Source organism: Diabrotica undecimpunctata, chromosome 4 (assembly GCF_040954645.1).
Source record: "Diabrotica undecimpunctata isolate CICGRU chromosome 4, icDiaUnde3, whole genome shotgun sequence".
Taxonomy (NCBI): Eukaryota; Metazoa; Arthropoda; class Insecta; order Coleoptera; family Chrysomelidae; genus Diabrotica; species Diabrotica undecimpunctata.
This window is the reverse complement of record NC_092806.1, coordinates 34,201,694-34,227,784: the sequence shown is the minus strand read 5'-3', so window position 1 is coordinate 34,227,784 and position 26,091 is coordinate 34,201,694. Positions and strand designations below refer to the sequence as shown.

The following is a 26,091-nucleotide window of genomic DNA, read 5'->3' as shown; positions in this document are numbered from 1 at the left end:
CCCGTTTAAAAACGGCAGTTTCGGCCATGCCCCAAATGTATGCGTCTGGAAATGTTAAGTCTGGAGAATGTGCAGGATAGGGGAAGTCAGTAAATCCTGAAATGAATTTGTTTGGAAAATGTCCCTGAAGAAATTGACGAACTGCGACAACAGTATGGCAAGTTGCACCATCCTGCTGGAAAAATTGGTCTCGAAATGCCAAATTACGTGCACGACAAAATTGACGTAGATCAGAGATAAGGCGTGTTAAAATTTGTATGTACCTCTGTTGATTAAGTGTGACTTGCTACCATTTTCTTCAATAAAGTATGGACCAATGATTCCGTGTCACGAAACTGCACACCAGATACTCACTTTTGCGCTATGTAAAGGAACTTCTTGACTTTTATCTGGTCTGGCAAAGCCCAGAAATCGATTTGTGCGATGATTTACATGGCCTGATAAATAAAAATGTGCTTCATCTGAAACCATACATTTTTCAAAAATTCGGGAATTTGTTACTGTAATGCAAGAATTCTGGCACAATATTCCACTCTACTTTGATAATCCCTGGGATGTAATTTTTAATGTACTTGAATCACATACGAAAATGAACCCAGCTCCTTCAGGATTCTTTGCAAGGAAAATCGTTTTAAGCCAAGATGCAACGCTGTTCTTGTCTGGCTGGCTTTCGGATTTTCCAAAATTTGCTCAAAAACACGTTCATGGTTATCGTTGTTGTTAACTGTCCTGGGACGCCCTGAGTTTCCTTTTTGTGGGCACAATAAATTACCTGTATTTCTAAACTTTTCAACAACCTTGAAAATTACAGCATTACTTGAAGAACGTTTATTAAACCTCTGTGTGAATTGATCTCACACGTATTGCAGACTTGCATTATTACGTTGGCCGATTTCGTATGAGCGAAAATATTGCTCCACAAGAAACACTTTCTCCTCTGTACTTAACACCATTTGTAACAATTAGGCCTGAATAATTAATCGTTTAAGGATTACTTGACAGATCTATACTAGTTAATTTAAATATGATAGCGCGCACAAAGAGATATCTATGTTTCAGTTTCCGTACTGTTTATTTTGCGCAATACTGTATAAGAACTAAAGCTTGATTATATGCAAACTATATAATTTACATAAAATTAAAATCCCAATTCTATTTTTCACTACAAAACAAATGTACATGTTAAAATTGTTATTTGTATGTTGTTTACAATATTTCCTCGAATAATACTTATATTGATATTTTCGTATTTTTAGGAATAAAACCCTGCGAAGGAGACGAAAATGAAGCCAGACTGATGCGGTATCTCATGACTGACTACGATGCTGCCGTGCGACCAGCGCAAAATTCCTCGTTGCCACTAAGTGTTATTTTCGGCATTTCACTTCATCATATTATCGACGTGGTAAGTGAACTTAATAGCTTTCGTTAAGCCGCAAAGTGTTTTGGGTCGAATTTGTTTATAATTCCTATTTGAAAAAAAAATTCCTTCCACCAAAATTTTCTCACAAAGTCGGATTCAATTAAAAATTACATATAATAGGGGTCGATGTTGGTTATAAAGAATATGTATGTAAACATTGTACCACAAATTTTTTTAAAGACAAGTGGAATGATTGAATAATAATATAAGTCCCACAAACTGCAAATACGACGAATAGTACTACAAAAATAAAGTTTATGATACTTTTCTAAATAAGACAGATCTTGAAAAATGGGGACCGGGCAAGTTCGATTGTGGACCTAATTTCTTAAGGCCCCAATCTGTCGACTCTCTCGATCTCTTTATTCCTTGTCCTTGGTGCAATATGATCTAAATTTGCACAAGTGATAACCATGAATTTGGTTTTCCTAATGTTGAGGTCTAGGCCTTATTTTATGCTGGCTGCTATACCAAGGTCCAATACGGTTTGTAAATCATTTAGACTCGTTGGTAGTAGCACAGTATCGTCGGTGTAGCGGAGATTGTTGATGTATTCTTCGGTAACTCGGATTCCTTTTTCTAGGTTCTTGAGGGCTTGGTCGGCCAACTAGTCTTCGACTCTAACTTGGAATACGGTGGTTCTAGTACAAACTTGTAATTATTTGAATTCTGGCGATAATCTTCTGCCGATAAAAAAGATCAAACGCTTTGACGTAGTCAATAAAGCAAATGGTAGACGTCACAACTGTTGTCACAGCATCTTTGAAACAGTGCTTATAAAGTGAAAAGTGCTTCTAGTGTATCTATGAAATGGCGAAAATCAAATTGCATTTATCCGACGTTTTCTTCGCATTTTTTGTTAATCATAGTTTCTTTCAACATTCCTCTGGAATCTTATTTTAATCGTACATGGCGTTAAACAGTTGATTTAATGCTGTTCTGTTCACTTCACCCATCACTTTATAAATTCGGTAGGCATTTCCTTGAATTTACCAAGCTCAGAATATTCTAAAGCCATTTTCACCTCGCTCTCTAGTATTCACGAGCCAGTCATGCAATTTATTTATGGTGAGTTGTCTCGGTAGTTCAGAAAAGTTGTTAGACAACTATCTTCGCCAGGTTTTCATCTTGGTATATGAGGACGGTTGCGGGTCACTTCTTGTATTGGCCAGTGACTTCTCCAATCTTTCGGTGGATATTTATAGGGTCGTAGTAGTATGTCAATCTGTTTTTGAACCTTTTGTTAATTATATTAAAGTCCATTTGCTTTATGATGATATTTTTGCTGGTATCTGCAAATGACCTCCATACGAAAAGTCGTCTAGGAGTAGAAAAACCATGTGTTAGTAATGGTCAAATCTTCTTCCCAGTAAAATTGGATAAGTCAATCTTTTCTCTCGTTTCTCTCGTCTAGGTTGTGTATTCCGACGATGTTTTCTTTTCCGTCTTTGACAGCTTTGGCATTAAAATCACCTGCTATTTTATTTTAATGGTAAGCTCGTAAACTCTTTCTGGTATATTTAAGCAGCTTCACCAGAATGATCTTGTCTGATGGACGAAGCACAATAAGTAGGTACAGTAATAGTGGTTTTAGATCAGAATTACCGCCCAATTATTATAGTAACGTGGTTCGTGGTTTCACTCATAATACACAATATGCTTACCGATGCAGCGTGATCCAGAGCTTGGCCACCTCTTTTCGCTGATTCCTTATCACATTAATCTTTCCATTTCGTGGATAGTTTTATCGATCTTCCCCTCTTAAAGCGTACTTTGGACATTTGAAGTACAAATTTTTCGAATATTCTACGTTCATAGTCTCTTTATCAGCGTTTAAATAAAAGTAGATATTTCATGGGTTAACGACCTGGTAGGCCTTACAGTTCGAGCTCTTTGTCCCCTGCCGGATCTTGATATCTGAAATCCATGATAAGTAGCTTCTTTAACTTGTTGTACGTTAACCATCCCATTATAAGTGGCGCCTGTTAGTACCTAATATTAACCTACAGGAATTTTAGTTTTTCAGGGCCCTAATCCATTAATGACATTTCTGCTACCTGAGGACATGTCGGTTTAGATTATGCTTATTTAATGGCGGCAATATTTGCCAAAATGCGATACTTTCAGTAAGTTTTGTAATATATTTTTAAGGTATACCCAATACAGCCTCCGGTATCGCTCATCGGGGATTGCTTATTCATTACAATCCCAGCTAATCTTCATATATGAAGACCGTGCAGTATCCACCACCTGTGACCCCTTTGGGAGCCTGCAGTTCAGCTTCAGCATTAAAACTACAGGCATTAAAAAATACACTGAATCTTTAGTATATACACTGTATTGACTGAATTGGTGACTAAAGACTAGTAACATATATAATGATAACAACTATTAAGATATATATATATATATATATATATATATATATATATATATATATATATATATATATATATATATATATATATATATAAAAACCATCGCGTATTCATTTTTAAAATATAATTCCTACTAAATAAAATAAACAGACTCAGGCATTAAAAATACACTGAATCTTTAGTATATACACTGTATTGACTGAATTGGTGACTAAAGACTAGTAACATATATAATGATAACAACTATTAAGATATATATATATATATATATATATATATATATATATATATATATATATATATATATATATATATATATATATAATTATAATTATATAAAATATAATTCCTAATAAATAAAATAAACAGACTCTAATATTATGTTTTATTTATAGTTACTAACCCGTTTACATTGTTCTTGACATTTCTTTTTATCTGCAAGAAACGTTACATATAAATGTGAACGCATATGTAAGCCTTGGACAGTTTAATATCCAACTCTATTTCCACTCAACGACTTGAATATTTGACATCTGGGATTTCTGAATATCGAAAAAGAAATATAAACTTAAAAAATCATTTTGAATTTCTGTGTACACTGTAACTTCCTTAGGTATCGAAACATATAAAAAGAGATTAAAGTTGGCGTGGCTCGGAATTGATTTAAAGTAACTTGACATTTTCGGATGAGAAAAATATATTTTGTAGATATTTGCATAGTATTTTATTCAATAAAGATAATATATTTTTAAGTTCTTTAAATAGAAAAAAAAACTTTAAAAATATAAACTATTCAGGTGATAAGTCATTTACTATTTTGAAGATCAAAATCATGGTGAAATCCAACATTATATTTTAAACAGAGAACCAATGGGAACAAATTTTTGTAATTTTTGCAACATTAGTTTGGTGGGATTAAATAACAATAAAATTGATGAGCAGTAGGCACAGTGATTTTGATCTCCATTGACAAATTTTGAGATATTTCGTTGTTTGTTAAGCGTTTGGGCCTGTAGCAGTTTCAAAGATTACAGAGTTTGGCATCTCTCGGCTATTTAATTTAATAACTCATTATGTTATAAAATAATATTTACCATACTAATAAATGTAATCAATATACATACATTTATTATTAAATTAAACAAACAACATTTTTAAAATCTACCCTAGTATTTTCTACCCTAGCAACTTTTCTGTTTATATTCTGTTTATATATAGCAATTTATTGTTAGTTTTATATTAAATTATATTTACGAGTAAGATCAGTTAAGTAAATAACTTGATATGGTTTGAAACAAATGAACGTTAAATATATTTGTCGAAATATTTATTAAAATAAATCAAAAACTATAGAATTTTTCATATAAAAATGATTGCACGTCATTCAAGATTTACGACGTCAGAACCCCACAGCGTTGCCAAAACATTAGAATGGTTAGTAAGTGAGGAATTTTTAAAATATCAACTATTGGTCAAACTGTTATATTAACAGCAAATACACTTAGTTTTAAGACTACTGCAACTGCAACACACTAAAATACATAAGAAAACATTTTAATACAAAATTATATATTCTAAATTTTAAACTTACCTCTTTTAAAGCATTAATAGTAAAAACGTCCCGCCATTATTTTTAGTTCAAAATAATCTATCTTATATGAAAGTTGTTTTGGCATAGCACAATCACAATACACAACAATAATTAGTTTTTAAAGCTATTAATCTAAATTTAATATGTATTTATAAATACAATTTATTAATATTTAATATATTATGATCAAATTGTGTAAAAAAGAAACATAAAATAAAATTCTTACTCTAAAAAAGCGGCAACACTTTAAACAATTTTGCCACACGCTGAACTGTCATTAAAATTTGAAGTATTCGCGTATCAGTTGCGTATAATTGTCTAATCTATTTAATTAAAATTATTATTTTGTGGAATATTAGACTTAAAGAGTTATTTCATCAAATTTATATTATTAATATTAACAAATATTTTGGTTATTTAATTAATATAATTCTGTGTGAGTGTGTGTGTGTGTGTGTGTGTGTGTGTGTTTTATTGGCACTGGTTTTGAAAACCAAAAAATTCCCAATATAATGATGATTACATTTTTCTGATTATTATAACATGAAAGATCGAGCAGTTCCGTATGGGTTTCATATTATTAGCTGTGTTAGGAAATTTTGTACTCTAAGGTTGACGTTCTGGAAATTTTAAATATAAGTGACGTCACTTTATATAAATTGTGACGTTGGAAAAAATTTTCTTTTTGCTGATGATACCAGTATCACCTGGAGAAACTCTAATATTGTAACTGTTTATGCAACTATAACTTCTAATCTACTTAAAATAAAAACCTGGTCCGACAATAATTTAATCACTTTTAACGTGGATAAGACAGTTGCATTATCATATAAAGGAGCTCTTCAACCATTGCTTCTTAATAGCGGCCAGATCAGTATCGTTGATTCTGTAAAATTTCTTGGTATTTTTATAGACAGCAACTTTAAATAGTCCCTTCATATCGAGTTGTTAAGTAAAAAACTAGCCTCAGTCTCCTATGCAATAAGATCTGTTTAAAAAAAATCAATTTAGTATCTTCCAAAATAACATATTTTTCTTCGTTCGAGTCTCATCTTCGATATGGTCTTCCTTTTTGGAGATCTAGTACAGCTGTCATATCTGATGCTTTTTTATTTACAAAAAAAAAAATAGGCAAAATATTGAATTAAAATGTGCGGGAGCATGTCTAACACCTAAGAAACAAGTAAAGTATCTAGGAGTGACATTGCACCAGAATGAAAAATGGGGAGAGCACGTGCGGGAGGTGGTCCGGAAGGCTGCGAATAGTACGGCTGCGTTGGGGAGGGTGATGCCGAACATTGGAGGACCCAAATCCGAAAGGAGGAGGGTCTTACACGGTGTTGTACAATCGATCGTCCTCTACGCGGCACCAGTCTGGAGCGAGGCGGTAGAGATAACTGCTTGTAGGAGTCTTATGACACTAGTAGACAGAACAAGTCTGTTGCGAGTAACATGCGCCTACAGGACTGTGTCTGCGGCAGCCTTGTGGACCATCACTGAATGTGTTTCGTTGCATGTTTTGGCGGTGGAAAGAAAAGAGCTTTATGAGAGAAGAGGTCCAAATCTTACTGTGGCCGAGAAAAGACAGGAAAGGGAAAAGTCAGTTGAAAGATGGCAAGAAGAATGGAACAACACGGAAGATGTGGCACAGTGGACGAAAATGCTGATCCCGAACATAAGAGATTGGGTGGACTGTGGCCACAGGCGACTGGATTATTTCCTGACGCAGGTGCTCACAGGACACGGGTGTTTTAGGGCCTACCTCTATAGGATCGGAAAGGCTGATACAGATGAATGCCTATACTGTGGATACTCGGACACTGTGACACATACGATGTTAGATTGTAGCAGATGGATAGTGGAAAGGAACAGAATGGAGAGAGAGACAGGTGTGAATTTTGTTACAGTGAGAGAAATGATTGAGAGAATGATTGAAAATAAATTAGTTTGGACTAACATACATAGCTATATCCGTGCAGTGATCAAGAAAAAGGAAGAGGAAGAAAGACTGCTAAACCAACGCTAAAGGTAAGTGAATGATGCTGAAAGGTGAAGCTAGAAAAGTGGGTCACACTGTGTGAGTTGAAATGCGTGAGTCAGACTGTGGGGAATGAGGAAATGCCCATCTGGAAATAATGCCGAACTAGGAGCGATGAGTGTCTTCTACGCGCTACCTGGAACGAGACAGGGAACCTCCTTGCTGATGAATAGAGTGTGGATGTGTATAAATGGAGAATGAATGAATAAAGGTAGTGATTCGGAAGTAATGCCGGCCTTACAGCGGCCATTCCGCTTCCGAATCGCTGGATGACAGAGGAGGGTCTGGTTTAGCAGGTAGGCGTTCGGCGTAGACTCGGCGACGAGAGGGCATTTTAAAGTACCTCGGGAACTATCGCCGGGAGTACGAAGAACGAATCCTGCACTAAAGTTAGTCAGGCGGCGCTCTGGACTGAGATGTCTTTTGAAGATTCCAGACAGATTCTCTATAAAGACGAAAAAAAAAAAATTAAATTAAAAAGCAATACGGTATCTTTTTGGCCTCAGTAGAATAACACATTGCAGAAGCTACTTCAAAAATTACTCTTTATATATTTTGGAAACTGTTTGTTAAATTCGTAAATACCTACATGTTTTCCAGCAAGATCTAATCATGATTACTCCATCAGAAATTCGACATTTGATGTGTATTTATCGATCCCGTCGGAGTTAGTAAAGAAATCTATATTATATTCGGCAAAAAAATTACACAACCATCTAACTTTGCAACTTAATCTGCAACTTCTTTCCTTAAGTTCCGTAAAATGACGAAAGCCTATCTATCTGAAAGACCATTGTCTTTGGAAGAGTGAGTGGAAGAGTTTCTTAACGAATAACTAAGAAATTACAGTACGTTCGGTTTTATTATGAAATTTGCAATTTATTTAAATTTTTCAATGGATTGTGAATTTTATTATCTTTTATTTTGTGATATTGACGATTTATGTAATTTTAGTAAATTTTAAATTGTTATTGTTATTTTTCGACTTTTTGTCAGCTTTGTTCATAAAATCGTAAAATTTTCAGTGACAATAAAGCATATTTCTATTCTATTCTATTCTATTTTTCTATCTATCATATGCTGTAAGCTTTTTGATTAAGTTGAGCACTTAATAGTTTTACTCAAAATCAAAAACCGTGGGGACCAAACTCGAAATTTTTTTTTTAAATTAGACTTTTAAATTTATGTTTCTATGAAGTATTATAAAAGATGGCCTGTTTCAAATGAAACACCCTAAGTAAATTGTAATCAATGGAGCTACATCGAAGAAGTATTTATTGATGCTTAGATTAACTGAATCCACTTTAAATACTTTGCTTGGACGGACTTAAAAATCATTTGTTTTTCCGTCTTTGTTGTTCTTAGGCGAAATTATTTTTAATGGCAAACCTCCTCAATTTTCCGCTCCATATATCTCACTGAAGTTACACGATTGATGAGAATACTTATCCAGTTAACTTTAAAAAATCTGGACAAAGGCCTAAGTGACTCTAAGGGTAGAAAAGGGTGATTTATTATCGGAAGGAGGCCCCGTATTCGTCAGTTTTCCCTTTTGTTCAATTCTCATTTAGTGTTTCCTAGAGTCAATTAAAAATATCTATTGTATCTCTAAAATATTTAAAAAATTAAAGAATAACTGCTTATTGGAAATTTTATTATACACATATTATTAGAATTAAAATTAAACGTACTTATTATTCACAACTATAATGGTAATTAAAATAATCTTTTTCCGTCGACCATCCATTTATGATCAATTTTAACACCCTCAAAATCATTGATTAATAACCCCTATTAATGAATGATTTTCTATTATTGAGCGATTTTATTATAGGCAACACAACATACATTACTTGCATAAATTAATTTAACCACATTTAACGCTCTGTGATTGGCAGTTACCTGTGGTGTAGGCAACCAAACATACCTATTTATATTCCCACTAACAAATTATTTAAAATGAAGTAGCCGCTGTAAGTACTGTCTGTCATTGTATGTCATTATTTATCGTTAAGTAAATAAAAATTTAAACTAAGATATTTTTATTTCTGAAAAGTATGGCCGACGGAAAAGTTTTGTAACGAACTCGTGAATTAAAATGGCGATTAACAATCTCGAACATTAACGCACTCGCTTCGCTCGCGCGTTAATATATCTCAATTGTTAATCGCCCTTATTAATACACTTGTTGGTTAAATAACTATTATAACAAATAGCGACTATTAAAATCCATGACAATCGATTTAACCGATAAAATGAAAGGTGTAGAGTGAAAAATGTACATACTATTTTAATGAGAATAAGTCACAATTGAAGGTTTAAGTAAGTTTATTGACGTTTCAATTTCCACTTCGGAAATCATTTTCAAAATACAAACATTAATGTTTGTATTTGTAAACAATAATGTTTGTATTTTGAAAACGATTTCCGAAGTGGAAATTGAAACGTCAATAAATTTACTTTAACTTTTAATTGAGGCTTGTTCCCATTAAAATAGTAATAACTTTGAAATGCAACAAGAAAGTAGCTTCAGAACAAATGTAAAAATGTACATAATAACACATAAGGAACTAAGCCAAACAACATCGCCAGAAAAATAATATAAAAGAAAAAATTGAAGTGTTATGATTGAAGCGAGTCAATCTTGAAACAAAAAATTAACCCTACTACGAAGTAGGCCTAGGAGATATATACACGTTGTGCCAATTTGTGATGGCTACCTGCGGAAAATAAATACAGTCGATGCTAGGAAAATTAAAATAAAAGAATGATGGCAGTACGGAACCACCCGGGATAGACTAATCACTACTAATCTAGATTAGAGATGGTCTAATTAATCACTACTCGATACTGACGAGGAAAGCAACTAATCAATACTTAGTTGCCGACAGGTAGGGCAATGTGGTCTTGGATAATACTCCAAGATCCGGGTCGGGAGCTCTTACTAGATCAGTACTTCAGCTTGAACTCGCAGAGCGGTTGGCTTTCGATCACTACTCAAAGGCCCGATTTGGAGTTCCTACCAGATCAATCTTATTCTTCTTTGGGTGCCGTGTCCGTATTCAGACGTTGTCCGTCATCATGTTTACAATTTCCTGAAACCTTTCTCTGTCGGATGCTGCGCGAAATAATTCTTCTACTGTGGAACCATACCATTGTTTAATATTATGCAGCCATGAAAGTTTCTTTCGACCAATCCATCTCTTTCCTTCCAGTTTTCCTTGTATTATAAGGCGAAGTAGATGGTATTTGGGTCCTCTAATTATATGGCCGAAGTATTCTGTTTTCCTCCTCTTTATGGTGTTTATGAGCAGGCGTTCTGAATTGATCATTTGAAGAACATCTTCATTGGAAGTGTGCGAAACCCACGATATCTTTAGGATTCGTCTATAGCACCATAATTCGAATGCTTCTAACTTGTTTAGCATTATGGTTTTTAACGTCCATGTCTCACAAGCATACAATAGGATGGGCCACACGTAACATTTCAGGACCTTCTTACGAATATTCATCGACAGGTTTCTGTTGCATAAAACTGGTTTCCAGGTCATAAAAGCCTTACGTGATATTTCGATCCTGGTTATTATCTCTTCATCAGAGTCACAATTTACATTTAACCAGCTGCCAAGGTATTTGAAATGATTTACCCTTTCGATCTCCTCTCCATTAAGAGAAATCAGACCTTGATCTATATTGATCTTTCCAACTGCCATCCACTTTGTCTTTGAAATGTTGATTTTAAGGCCTCTCCGATAACTTGCTTCACTGACTAGATTTAGTAATGTTTGGAGATCTTGTAAATTTTCTGCAAGAATGGCTCTATCGTCAGCGTATCTAATATTGTTGATTACTTCTCCACCTAGTCTTACTCCCTCTTGTCTGTCATCCAAAGCCTCCCTAAAGATTTCTTCAGAGTACAGATTAAAAAGAGTGGGTGACAAAACACAACCCTGCCGTACTCCACGTTTGATGGATATTTTTTCAGTCGGATTGTCTTCAATTTGGATAGAGACTACTTGATTGTAATATAACTATTTCAGCAGTCTTATATCATAGTGGTCAAGTCCTGCTGCCCGAAGGCAATCGAAAAGTGCATCGTGTTGTACTCTGTCGAACGCCTTCTCGAAGTCGATGAAACAAACATAAACATTCTTTCGGAATTCACAACTTTTTTGTAATAGAACGCGCATACAGAATAGTGCCTCTCTAGTTCCTAGACCGTTTCTAAATCCAAATTGTTTATTACCCATCCTACTTTCGCATAGAAGGAATACTCGGTTTTGTATAATTCGTAATCTTCAGTATGTGACTCATCAAACTGATTAGTCTAAAACCGCTGCATTTGGTGGGCCTGCTTTTCTTTGGTAATGTTATAAACAGTGACTCTAACCAATCATCTGGTATTTTTCCTTCGTTGTAAATTTTGTTGAAGAAAGTGGTTAAGCAGGCAATGCTTTCCTCATCCAAAAGTTTAAGTAGCTCAGCAAGGATTTGATCTGGTCCAGGTGCTTTATTGGTTTTGGCTTGCTTTATTGCGCTTTTGACTTCCGAATTCAGTATACTGGGACCTCTGTCTAACTGGTTGTCACAGGCAGTATTTGAAGCATTTTCTCTAGAAGCATCGTCAAAAAGGTCAGTGATGTACCTCTCCCATTCTTTGCACTGTTGTTCGTGATCACAAATTTTTCCGTCCGCGCTTTTAAATATGTGAGCATTTTTCTGTTTTCAAAATCCGGCAGTATATTTAAGTTTCTTGTGGAGGTTGAAACTGTCATGCTTTTTTTGGAGGTCTTCTATTTCTTTACATTAATTCTCAAGCTAGGATTCTTTAGCTTGTTTAAGTTTTCTTTTTATGCGTTTATTGATTTCACGGTATTCGATAATATTTCTATTTTTGTGTTGCCGTCGAACTTCAGGTCTAGAATTTCTTGTGTCATCCACTCATTTTTTGCCAATATGGTAGGTATTTTCAAAGACTCTTGTACGTTCTCTAAAATTGAGTTTTGAATATTATACTAGCATTCGTTAATGGTTCTGTTTTCGTTTGGTATATTTGATATTCTGTGTATTCTACTATTTATCTGCTGTGATATGTGTTCGCAGATCAATATTTTGGAAGAATTCGATTCTCTGTTATAAATAAAAATAAAAATAAAAATAAAAATAAAAATAAAAATAAAAATAAAAATAAAAATAAAAATAAAAATAAAAATAAAAATAAAAATAAAAATAAAAATAAAAATAAAAATAAAAATAAAAATAAAAATAAAAATAAAAATAAAAATAAAAATAAAAATAAAAATAAAAATAAAAATAAAAATAAAAATAAAAATAAAAATAAAAATAAAAATAAAAATAAAAATAAAAATAAAAATAAAAATAAAAATAAAAATAAAAATAAAAATAAAAATAAAAATAAAAATAAAAATAAAAATAAAAATAAAAATAAAAATAAAAATAAAAATAAAAATAAAAATAAAAATAAAAATAAAAATAAAAATAAAAATAAAAATAAAAATAAAAATAAAAATAAAAATAAAAATAAAAATAAAAATAAAAATAAAAACGTTTATTGCCATTCTAAGATATTTACATGTCAAAAACTTTAGATATTTTTGCCTTCTTTCTTCTTCGGCGTCCCGCTCGTGCACCGCCAGCGCTTGAAGATTTCTCCTTTCGGTTTCTGGGTTTTCCTGGGTGGTGTCCTCGTCTGCTTCTGTAGGTACTTAAATCGGCAAACGTACCTACTTCCCTGCACGCCTGGTTAGACCCTGATCAGGTGGTCGATCAGTCTGTGGGTGGATCTATGTATCCTCTGGATCCTGTTCTTCTCGTGGATATCCCTGGTCTTTCGTAGTCTTCGAGTGGCCTGGTTGAAGAACCACCTGGTTCTGTTCTCGGCCACTTCCCTTAGTGGCGTGTATCCTAACCTGTTCTTGATCGTCGCGTTTGTAACTCTATCCTCCCATGCTGTTCCGTCGATGATTCGGTAGCATGAGTTCTCAGTTGCTTCCAACTTTTTCCAGTGTGATTCCGCAATGGAGCTCCACACTGGTATAGCATACAGAATCACCGACCTAACATATGCTTGGTAGAGCTGAATTTTCTTCGCCTTCGAGAGTGGACTGGACCTAAAAATGAAAGGAAGTATTAGTTTTCAATATCTACGCTGTTTTATACCTTTACCGGAGTTTCATCTTCAGCGCGCATCGAAAGGTAGAGGTAGGTGGAAGTACGTGCGGTTAAAGAGGTGACAAGCCGGCGGCGAACGCTGGTAATGCACATCGTTACAAAGACAGTTTCTTAGTCGTTGAAGATAATCGGCAGTGTCGTCTAGGTAAGTATTTCACACTAGACAGGTATTAAAGATGAATAAAATTCATCTTTAATTATATTTAAACTCATAAGACTACAAAAAAAATGTCAATAGTATTAAATAAGAATATATGTAGTGCCTAAATTAAATGTTACGTAAATATATTACATATTAACTAAAGTAATTGAGTCCAGTCTTGTAGACGTTGACAGTGAAACAAATTCTAAACAAATCGTGGGAATATGACATTGATGTCCACAATGTACTCATAGATTTCAAACAGGCCTACGACCCAATTAATAGACAAAATTTAAATCAAATATTGTATAGCATTAACATCCCACAAAAATACATCTGATTAGTAAAAGCAATAATAGATTCGACAACAGCAACTGTCTGAGTATAACATGATCTCACTGAGAACTTTTCAATAGTAAAGGCATTAAAGCAAGAGAACGTGCTGGTATCGATAATATTCAACCTGACTCTCAAATATGTAATAAGACAGCTAAATATAGGGAGAGGTAATCTTGTAACAAATAACACCTAAGCCGATGACATTAGCATTATGTGTCGTAGAAAAGAAGAAGTAACAGAAATATATTCACAATTAAAAATAGGGGGGAAAGAGATCGGACTAGAAATAAATATTCACAAGACAAAAAAGCTAACACTGGCAAGAGCTAGGGAAAACAGATGCATAGTTGAATAAGGGGATGATATTGAAACTGTAGACAGTTTCACATATCTGGAAGTTGTATTAAACCCGGATGGAACAGAAGAACCAGTAATTCAAAGAAAAATAGTAAAGGCAAACAAAGCTCACTTTTCACTTGTCCATGTGTTCCGCTCCAAAAATATGTATGTTATCGATGTGAGCCATAAGTGATGACAGAAGACACATAACGAAAGCTGGAAGTCTTCGAAAAAAAAGTGCCAAGGAAGATATTTCGACATATTAAAAGAAACGCAGTTTAGAGATCCAGGTAGAGATCCAGGTACAAAAAGAGCCCTAGATAGTAAAATGCATGGCTTAAGACCAAAAGGAAGGCCACGGAAAAGATGAGAGGATGAGGTATCAGCGGACGCGCAAAATTTGCTAGACGTGAGAACTTGAAGAAGATCGAAGTTGGAGGCATAGTTTGGTGGAGGCCAAAGCTGAATTTGGGCTGTAGCGCCATTCTAGAGAGACCACTCGTAATTAAAACCCCATAAGTAGAAACATTAGGATAAATGACAGACAAAGAAATGAGTAATAAAATAAATAAAAAAGATATTTAATGTATCGTACACGACTAATTAGAAGTATGCTGCTCAGGATAGAGAACGATAGAAGGAGTTGGGAGATGTCTATATCCAAAAATGGACGATAGAAGACTAAGAAGAAGAAAACCCAATTAATAAAGAAGTCATTCTACGAACAATGTGGCATCAGCAAATATTACATATCTTCAGCCACAAATTTGAAAAATTAGATATATTTATATTAGCGAAAAAAGTTCTTTGTTTTAATTAACGGTTTTGGGGATTCCATCACTAAAGGTTGAATTTAGACCTGAATGGTCTGATAATAGCGGTATAGAGGATTTACAAATGGTGTGCCTTCATTATCGGGTTTGACTTCTCGTTAAATAATTTTGGTTTTGAGAAAACCATTATTTTGACGACGTTTCGGCAAGATCGCACTTGCCATTGTCAAGTCAGGAAGTAAATCTTCTTGCTGGTGCTTGAAGTAAACTGCTAATACTTTAACAACGGGAAAGCCAAGACGATATATTTTAAGACAAGCTATACAGATCACGATATATAGCGTTAAACATATTTAAATGAAAATAAGTGCTTTAAAATCGAGATCCGTCATATTTGTTACACTGCGTAGTGTAGGGTTGCTATTTATATTGTTATTAAGGTAAGTTTAAAATTATGTAGATACTTTGTACAATAAAACTGCTAAACATATCTGCATAGATTACTTTAGAATTCGGTTCCAAAACAATATTGACGTGTTTCTTTTACAAGTTTTATTATGCATCGAAATCATCTGACGTAATTTTTCTTGAAACTCGGTATTTGGAGCAACCACGAGGCAAAAGATTGGATTCTTCCCCCCTTTCTCCTTAAATTGATACCACTCATTTTTTATTCCGATATTTTGAAAGGCAGTCGTATTTCTTTGCACAATCAATGAAAAGTATATTTCCTTCCGGTTTACGTCATCATGATGTACATTACCTAAAGAATACAGTTTTGTACAATTTGAAAAAATAAATATTTTTTTATCAAGAATCTCTTAAAGAAGCTCTTGATAAACTTTCATACAATTGCGGATTTTGTATATTTTTATAGATTACCAAAAAAACTCGGCACTAATAAAAGGCTTATAAGTTTACTTATAGGAGAGTAAGTGAAGGTTTATTAAAGTTATACAGTTCTTGTTAGTTAACGTTATAAAGTTATACAGTGCTTAGTAGGTGCACTAAAATACTATATTTTACGTTGAACCCCTGATGTAACTGAGCACGTGAGAGTTTCTCAAAGTCAATTATGGTGGCGTTTTCAAAATATTGTGACTCCAGCTGAGATAATCGGAGAATGTAGACTGTTTAAGACATGTCAAGGAATTCTATACATACAAAGGTGGTACCGTGTTTGAAATGTAGACATTTAGAAGATTGTTAAGGATTCCATGGGTAGATTGAATCACGAATACAGAAGTGTTAGGAGGATAGGCAGAGAGAGGGAAATGGAAAATACAATAAAAAAAAAAGAAAATTGCAATATCTCGAACATGTGATGAGAGGCGAAAGATACAACATCTTGAGACTCATAATTCAGGGAAAAGTAGAGGGTAGTAGAAGCGTAGGAAGAAGACGCGTTTCCTGGTTGAAGAACCTGAGAGAGTGGTTTGGTTGCAGCTCAAGGCAATTGTTCAGAGCAGCTGCCTCGAAGGTCAGAATAGCCATGATGATTGACAACCTTCATCGCGGAGATGGCACTTAAAGAAGAAGAAAGGTGGTACAATAATAGTATGGGGCAGACAGAATAATTATGGGCGACAGAACTGATAGGTCAGCTTCAACAATACCTCGATACCAGTCTTAAATTTATTGTTCGTCCAAGTAGTTTTTTTTTTATTTATTGGATATTAAAGCATGACTTAATATATTTTTTTAAAATATCAAGGTTTATACAGTAGTCGCCAAATATGAAGAACCAAGACCGCGCATTTATGATACTTTGAGCATGCCCACCGGTAGATACAAGTGGTGCATAGGTTACTTAGAACATTGTAAAACAGTAGCGTGGATATTTTGAGACATGTAATAAATGGGTAATGCTATAGAATAAAATAAAAAATCATTGTTTTAATGTAATATATTTTAAACTAAAATTACTATAATAATTTTATTTTTTAGCTTAACCTAAACCCTACTATCTTAATTATTAATTTCAAAAAAAGGATATTTTTAACTTAACGTAAAAGTGACTCGGCTGTTGTGTGGTATTTTTACCAAAAATTTCTGAAATGATATCTTAAAGGACTATTTAAATAAACTATTACAAAGTTATACAGGGTGTTTCAAAAAAAGGTAACCCCGTTTTTAGGGTAGGTAAAAAACTGAAAAGTAATTGGGGTTTGCTTAGTAAAAAATTTTTTGTATTTTTTTACGATTTTGCCGAAACTACTGGCAACATTGTAATGAAATTTTATACGAAGATGTTTTGGAAGCTGATGCATCCCATGGATTTGTTTTTATATCTGATTCTCATAGAGGGCGCCAGTTACACGGATCGTACTAAGTATTAGTCAATATAACTTTTTTAAGAGTATAATTATTAACCAAATTTCAAGTAAATTTAAACATCATTCAGTTTTACACGAAAAAGGTACTCTTGGTTAAACTCGATACTGTGTACCGTTTTCGGAATATTTTGATTTGAAAATTATGAAGTAATAATCGATGCTGGTATAAAATAGTTAGTAATTAAACAAAACTCACAAGAAGAAAATTAAATTAATGACTAAGAACATAAAATAAAATTCAATTACAGTAAGTGTTCAAAATGCCCTCCGTTTTCGCGAACACAAGAGTCTATTCTTTTTTCTAAAGATTCTATTAACCTTCTAAACGGTAGGGGATCAGCTATGATGTCATTAAATTGACGTTGAATTCTTTCTTCCAATTCTTGGCGTGAATTTACCTCTGTAGCATAGACTTTTTCCTTAATATACGACCAAACTGCGTAGTCCAAAGGGTTAAAATCGCATGACTGAGGAGGCCAATGAATCGGAGGTTCTGCACCTCTACCAGGCCATCGATTCGGAAAATGATTACTCAACCAATCACGACACCTTCTATCAAAGTGTGGTGGAGCTCCATCGTGCATAAAAAATAAAGATCTTCGCTCGTTTAGCGTTAAATCTTCTAATGTCTCGAATAAGGAATTATTTAAAAAATCAAGATACATATCACCATTTAAATTTCCAGGTAGAATATGATAACCTATTAATTTGTTACCTAAAGTTGCTGCGTTTTAAAAAATTTGGATTTTGGGCTGTCCTTTGTTGCAATGTTTCACAAAAATCCACTCTAACCGGTAGATCATCTGGCAAGAGCTCTTGGACTTGTCTGTAATGATAAGGATGTAATTGCTGTTCTTTCACTATCCGCCAAGTACTTAAGGAAGAAGTATTTGTTTGTCTTGCTATATTCCTTACTAATTGTTGGATCTTGATCAAGTAAATTTAAAATATTATTTTCTTTAATAATTGTTCTTGTTGTTCTTGGTCTACCAAAATTTATTTTATTTGGTCCACATTCCCAGTTTCTCGACAACGTCGTTCAACGGCTCTAAATGTTTTTTACGTGGTAAGTTTCTTCTAGGAATCTTTTTTGCATAACGTGTCACAGCTGCACTAGAACATCCTAAACATTCGACTAAGGTTAATAACATGTCAGTGTATTCAACATTTGAGTACATTTTGATTTGATTTTACAAATAACAAGGTTTCAAAACTCTATTTATTGTTGATTTATCGTCATAACAATCAATAAAATAGAGGTATACTTATTAGAACCTATTAGAACTTTATCATTGCTACCAGCATAAATTATAACTTCATAATTTTCAAATCAAAATATTCCGAAAACGGTACACAGTATCGAGTTTTACCAAGAGTACCTTTTTCGTGTAAAATTGAATGATGTTTAAGTTTACTTGAAATCTTGATTAATAATTATTATACTCTTAAAAAAGTTATATTGACTAATACTTAGTACGATCCGTGTAACTAGCGCCCTCTATGAGAATCAGATATAAAAACAAACTCATGGGATGTATCAGCTTCCAAAACATATTCGTATAAAATTTCATTACAATGTTGCCAGTAGTTTCGGCAAAATCCTAAAAAATGCGTAAATTTTTTTTTCTTCAACGCCATGTACCTTGAAAACGGATGGAGTTACAAAAATTTTTTACTTAGCAAATCCCAATTATTTTTCAGTTTTTTACCTACCTTTGTTACCTTTTTTTTGAAACACCCTGTATATCTTTTAGTTAAATATATTACAACGCAACTTAAAACCCTAATAATTATCTCTAAGAGTATAATAACCTAAATTATTCACCTAAAGTATTACCATTGAAACTAAAAATCTTTATATGTCTTCGTTACAAGAAGACTCATAGTCACGAATAGTGTCCAAGATTAATGACGATAGGATTAACTTCCGAATTTAAATCAGTTTGTATTTCTCTTTCAAAATATTTATCTTTTCTCTTTAATAACATGATTGGGTCATTATTTCCATTCTTTTTTACCGATTTTATTAATACGTCCTTAAGTTTAAAAGTACAATTCCTTTAACTGACATTATTCTTAACCGTTGTCCAAATTAATTTGATTGAGTTTAACTCCGGGTGATATAGGGGTAACCGTAAAGCGGTGTGGCCGTATTCTCGACACAACTTAACAAATGGGTATGTTAGATATCGGTTCTTTTGAAATTTAATAAGTTTGTCTGATTTTAAACTCGTAGGAGTAAAAGGTACATTGTGTTGTGTCAACCATTCAATTATTTCATTTTTCAAACAATTGGAATTAGGTGCTCGATTTATCTTAACATTGTGATAACTAGCATTATTACAAACTATTACTGAATTAGGTGGTATGCTAGGTATTAACTTTTTCTTAACCATTTCTTGTAACTTACCAAATTCATGTGGTAATTACAATCTCCACATGTGGTACCTGATTTAAATATCTACCCATCACTATAAAACCCATTTCTCCTCCAGCGTAAACTAGTATAAGCCTTTGACCTTTAGTAATAACAGAAATTAGTGTTCAATTTTTCGAGAAAGTATATCCGCTGTATATATAAGTTTCATCTAAATAAACGATTGACATTTTGCCTTATGAAATATTTTTTCTCTCAAATATTTTACTCTTTAAGTTCTTATTTCCATTTTTTTCACCACTATTTTATGATTATTTACTGTTTTTCTCCACCTTAATTGCATTTTTTTAAGGACCCAACCGAATTTGTCCTGTTATCACGAACCTACACTTTTTATTGTCCACGGTGGCAGACATTATCCGAATCACCAGTCACTTTGCAAATACAGACACAAGAAACAAACAATAACATCTGTACATGTACAATCGTTACGCTACTGACAGTAAGCCAGAATAGGGTTTAAAGTGTAACTGGACGTGTTGACTTTTAAGTAAACGAAATCCGGTTTATGCGCTGGTTCGTCAGATTTGAAGTCTACTGTACGAGGTTTTATAGATCGATAGTTAATAATTTTAAAAATTTTCACACTTTTAATGGAACACCCTATATATTAGTATTGTATTTTGTAAAAAATATATTAGAACTTTTCTTTTGGTTTAAGGTTATTTTTTGTAGATATTTTTAGAAGAACTATAGATTTATGGTTTTTGCAGATTTTTTGTTTATAAATTTTGTATACCTACTGATAAATATACAACAAACAAAAATTAAAAAAATATAATCTAATTTTATAAACATCAAAATATTAAAAATTAAAAAACCGTATTTTGTTGATAACTAGAACATAACCGATAACCCATATGCATAAATGCATTATTAACTATATTAATAAAAATGTTCAAAATGTTGCCCGTTATGTTCAAGACACAGGCACAGTTGATAAAGGACTGTCGTATGTCTTGTAGCATTTCAGGTCCAACGCTGGCAAGGGCATTTTGAATACGGATTTTCATATTATGCCCTGTTGTGGGTTCGTCACACGTATAATATATTCTTGACGTGCCCCCAAAAAGAAGGGAGACGATACCCATGGAACCCTTCCCTATTTTATACAAAAATAGCAGGCAATGGTGCACCCAAGCATAGTAGCGGGATGGGAGTACTGGCGTCGCTTGCACCAGGACAATATCAGCACTATTTGACTGCCGAAATGCTAGCTCACGACTGATCTTAACGGGAATACTTATTATCATGCATCGATGATCTCTCCGTGGTAAAAATTCTCCCAGTCAGCTTTATGATTTCCACTGAGTGGACGATTGGATTTCGCTTCTCGGCTTTTGTCAATGTAAAAAAACAATTGGATGATGTTTATTCTACTTAAAGATTTTGAGACGCAATTCATGATTTTCTTTGAAAGATTTGTAAAATGCAAATTAAAACCATGTACGGAGTGGAGGTACCACAAGATTCCTCAATCTAGAAAATGTTATGAGTTATTCTATTCATCTCCAATGGTAAATATTATCGCCGCTTTTTTATTGTTTTTATTGATTAAAGATGTGTCTGACAGCTCTGATTTCTGAAGCCATATAGAGAACATATTATCTACATATCGGTTTCTAACTAAGCTACCTTTTTGTCACTAAACTAGTGAGTCGGTGAAATCATTTTATATAAATATATATTTTTGGTTTATTTATATTTCTAAACTTCCATATTTAGATTTGATATGTAGGTATGTAAGCATTTAAAATAAGCTTACCTAAATCTATTTAAGCACAATTTATCTAGTAATTAGTACAAAAAAAGTTTGTAAATTTGTTGGGAATACAGTTATTTGTACGCTACTGCTTATATAGTAAAAAACCAAGATAGAATGTGGTAAAGTTAAGAGCAGGCTAAAAATTAAGTCTTTTTAGCTCGTAATTAGTTAATTAGAAAGTTTCGACTTGGTGTTTATTGAAAGTAAAGAAAAGGAAGTGGGCTCCATTTGATAATTAGAAATCCCAGTTTGTGAAATTTTAAAATGTTAACTACATGTACAGTGCAGTGTAAACGTGGATTTTATCTATGATTATCTCCATGTAATAAAATATAAGATATTTATAGAAGATACAGGTCAATAATTCCATAGACGGAAGGGAAATTTATATGGACGGTCCGATAGGTCCACTATTTCGACTGTCTCTGGTGTGTACCACTGGATTCATGTTTCTTTTTAGAATTGCTCTTAAATAGCGTCAAACACAGCTCAGTGGTCTCATGGTTGCGCTTTTTGTCCGTAGTGAGTAAACGCGGCACCTATTGCGCCCACAGCTCATATAAAAAATTTCATACAGGATATCATTCTTGCGGCCTTTTGAGATGCCTATTGTCTGTATTGTCGGGGCACCTTAAGGTACGTTTTTACTGAAGCATCTGTTGCGATCGTCGCTGAGCAATGATCGCTAAGCGATGATCGCAAGCGGAGTTTTTACTGAAGCGATGTTTTGATAAGTAAATTGTCCGTTGTCTAGCAAACAAGTGGTTTTGTTGCAGCGATAAACGTATGTAAAAGAAAACATTTATTGCTAAAATACCTGCAGTGATCCAAGATTAGAAAAACATGCAATATTTAAAAGAAGACAAGAATAAGGATACTTCAAAATTTTGATTAACAACCATTTATTAGGAGATGATGTTAAGTTTCCACAGTTCTTCCGTTTGAATAAACTTCAGTTTGATTTTGTGTTAAGTTTAGTAAAAAAGGATATGAAAAAGTCGTCTACAAACTGTATTTCATATCAAGTGCCTCCAGAAGAAATCTCTCAAATAAAAAAACTCTCAAAATCACAAACACAAGTCACTACAGTCGCTCAGCGTTTGCGACTGTGTCTGCTCTCGGACCAGTCGCCAACGATCGACGCTAGTGGCTCCAGCGACAGACACTTTAGTCAAAACGTACCTTTAGTGTGACTCATTAAAAACCGACGTGCGACCACGTTGAAACTCGTTAAACTAATTTTTGACAGTTGTTGTCGAAGGACTTCATAGTAGTTTTATTACTTTTCGTAACTGATGTGAAAGGTTTACTCCTACCTGATCCCTTTACAGTTAGCTCTAGCCTTTACATCAGTTGCATCATTACTTGTCTCTTCAATGGCCTCTATAATTGCTGCAAGCTGATTTTTGACCCCAGCAAGTGCCTCAACATAAGCTTAACGTGTTTCAGATAAAGATTTTAAAGTTTTAACTTATTTAACACAAACACCACGTTTTAACACCAACAAAATTGAAAATCTTTGGATTTTCAATATGATTAGCGCAAGTGGGTGCCAATGCTAAAGTAAGACAATGAGCATAGCAATAAATATGCAAAATTTTAATATTTTTTTCTTTACAACTTTTCTGTACACCAGCACAGAGTGCATTTATCAAAACAACCATATCTTTAGCAAAGCTATATCGGGTCACTCGCCGTGTATGTTAATTTGCTTGTGAAGGTCAATGCCAACATCCTCTCGGTTCAACGGAGTTATTAGTATTGAAGAATATCTTTACGATTATATAAGCTTTTAGATAATAATTTTTCTTTTAAATTTTTCTTCTTGGCGACCACATTGACCCATCTTATTCTATTCACAGCAGCTTAAGTATAATTATTCTCAACATACACATATCGTTGGTCTGATTTTCTCTATGGAATCGAAACAGACGAAATTAAGACTCCCAATAAATTACAGCCATTTGAAATGTGGATGTACCAAAGAATTTAAATTGTTTATTAAATTTTCTGATACATCCACGTAGCTGGTGCTCTCAACTGCACGAAAAATAAATTAAGAAGCTGTAAATGGACTAAATAAAGAAAAACAACTATTGAGGGTATCATTAAGGGTAAAATAGAGGTGAAAGAAGATATTTTAAGAAAAACCTGGCTATGTAATATTAGAAAATGGACAGGACTGGGTTTTGAGAAACTAATGCGTACACTTAAAGACAGAAACGTTTGCCGTTATAACCGCTAACGTCCAATGAGGGAGAAGGCATATGAAAAAAAGTTGCACATAACTTCCATGAGAGTGTTCACATCCTGATTACTTTTTTTCTATAACATAGTCAATAATTTTAAGATATTAAACTATATAAATTAAGCCATACGGCTCACATTCGCTCTAAGAGGAAAATTCACTCATCCCAGATACCTACGGTAGTATAAAAAGTAATGAGCTCTGGTGGGACTCTTTCCGTGTTATCGAGCCCTAGGTGATTTGGTATGCTGGAGTAACTCCCTAAAATTTTCGTACACATCTGGACGTTGAGAGTAGTACAGCTTTCTGCATGGTCTTGTAGAGATGTTCATTCAGACCTAGCTTTTTTATGTTTTCTAGGAAGTTCTTTGAAATTACTCCAGTAGTAGAGAGAATACTGTCTTTGTATTTGAATTTCCAGATACCTGTATTTGGCGATTTTTTCGTTCTGTTTAACACGAAGATTATTATTGTTGGGTATCGCCACATCAATTAATGTTATTACAGCCCCCGGTAAGATGTTGGATGGTTTTCTGAGCTTGACATCCATATTGGCATTTGTCATTTTGGACGTGAGGGTCTTTGACGATATATTTCAGGTAATTTTTGGTTGGTATAACATGATCCTAAATGGCCAGTAGTAAACCTTCTGTTTCAGGAAACATATTTCCTGACGTCAGCCAATAGTTCGACGTTATATTATCGACATGGTCTTGACTGACCCCATTGGGATGTCGCCCGTGCAGAGGTTTACCCATCCAGGTGCGCATTTTTTCGTGCTAAGTAAGTAAGTAAGTCCTTAAGAAGTAAGGTTTATGTGCATTTTGGGTTTCCTTAGTTTGATCAGTGTTATATCATCTACTGCACAAATCGCGCGATGCAGAGTAGATGTCTCAGCCTGCACCTGAAAATAAATTCTTAAATTAGTAATCTCTTTTTCTAGTTGCTCACTTATATCCATAAGTCCTCGTCCTCCTAAATACCGCGGTAATGTCGTTCTTCCTACTACTGCACTTCGAAGATAGTGTTTTTGTGCCTTTGTGAGGTGTGTTTGTACTTTTCGCTGAATATTTTCTATATCCGTTTTTGTCCATTCAACAATACCAAATGAGTAGCTCAGCGCGGAACATATGTAGGTGTTTAGTGCCTTAAACATGTTTATCCTTCGTATCAACTAAGTAGTTATCTCAGTTTTCATGTCCTTATGGTCAATCTTCCGCGCTTGCTTTATTCCGAGGTATTTATACACCAAGTGGCTTCGAGTGGAAGCCAATAGTTTTAAATCATCCATATACAATAGATGATTAAGCTTTGCAACAAAATTCGATATTGTTTTCACCAGGTATTTGGAGGTGAATTTTTGTCTTCCAATCTGACATTATATGTTTTAAAAAGGTCACTATGTTATCATCAACTTTATATATTTTTAATATATCTATAAGCCATTTATTGCGGCACTAAATCAAACGCTTTCTTGTAGTCGATGAAAGCAGTAAAGAGATTCCGTTTTTTGCTGTATGCTTGGTTAGAAATGACAGAGTCGATGATAAGTTGTTCTTTGCAGACCATGGAACCCTTAGCGCATACTTTCGCTTAGTGTTGGTTGATAAGCCGGGCTACACAGGATGTGACCAATTTATACATAGTTGGAAGACAAGTAATTGGGCGGTACTTGGGTGTCAGTATTTTGGGTTGAGTATCTTGGGTGTTATTTTAATCTTTTGGTGTTATATAAGTTGTTCCCTGGGTTAGAAAAGATGGTATTTCCTGCAGATTAGAAATAGTGTGATTAATTAATGCTGATAAGCACTCATAAATACTCCAGAACTTCTTAAGCCAGAAGTTCTGAACGCCATCTCTTCCAGGAGATTTCCAATTATGTTCCAGTTCCTCTTTGATAATATTTGAAACTTCTTCAGTAGTGAAGATATCGTAGTGAGCATATTAAACTATTACTATTAGCATTTATTAGTAATATTATTAGATTTATTTATCGAATAAATGAAAAAGGCCCAGAAATAACCAAAGAAAAAGTGATTTACACAGCAAAATCTCAGAAAGATGGAAAAGCCACCGGTCCAGACAATATC

General features: G+C 33.8%; 1 protein-coding gene across 1 annotated transcript in view; it reads left to right on the top strand.

Moving 5' to 3' along the window:
* The window catches only part of LOC140439434 (neuronal acetylcholine receptor subunit alpha-7-like), a 302,499-nt gene that overhangs the window by 12,165 nt on the left and 264,243 nt on the right, over window positions 1-26,091 (top strand). Inside the window, exon 2 of the mRNA XM_072529334.1 lies at window positions 1,257-1,405. Within this exon, the coding sequence (XP_072385435.1) occupies window positions 1,298-1,405 (108 nt within the window). The 5' untranslated portion in view covers window positions 1,257-1,297. The remainder of the gene's footprint in view (window positions 1-1,256; window positions 1,406-26,091) is intronic.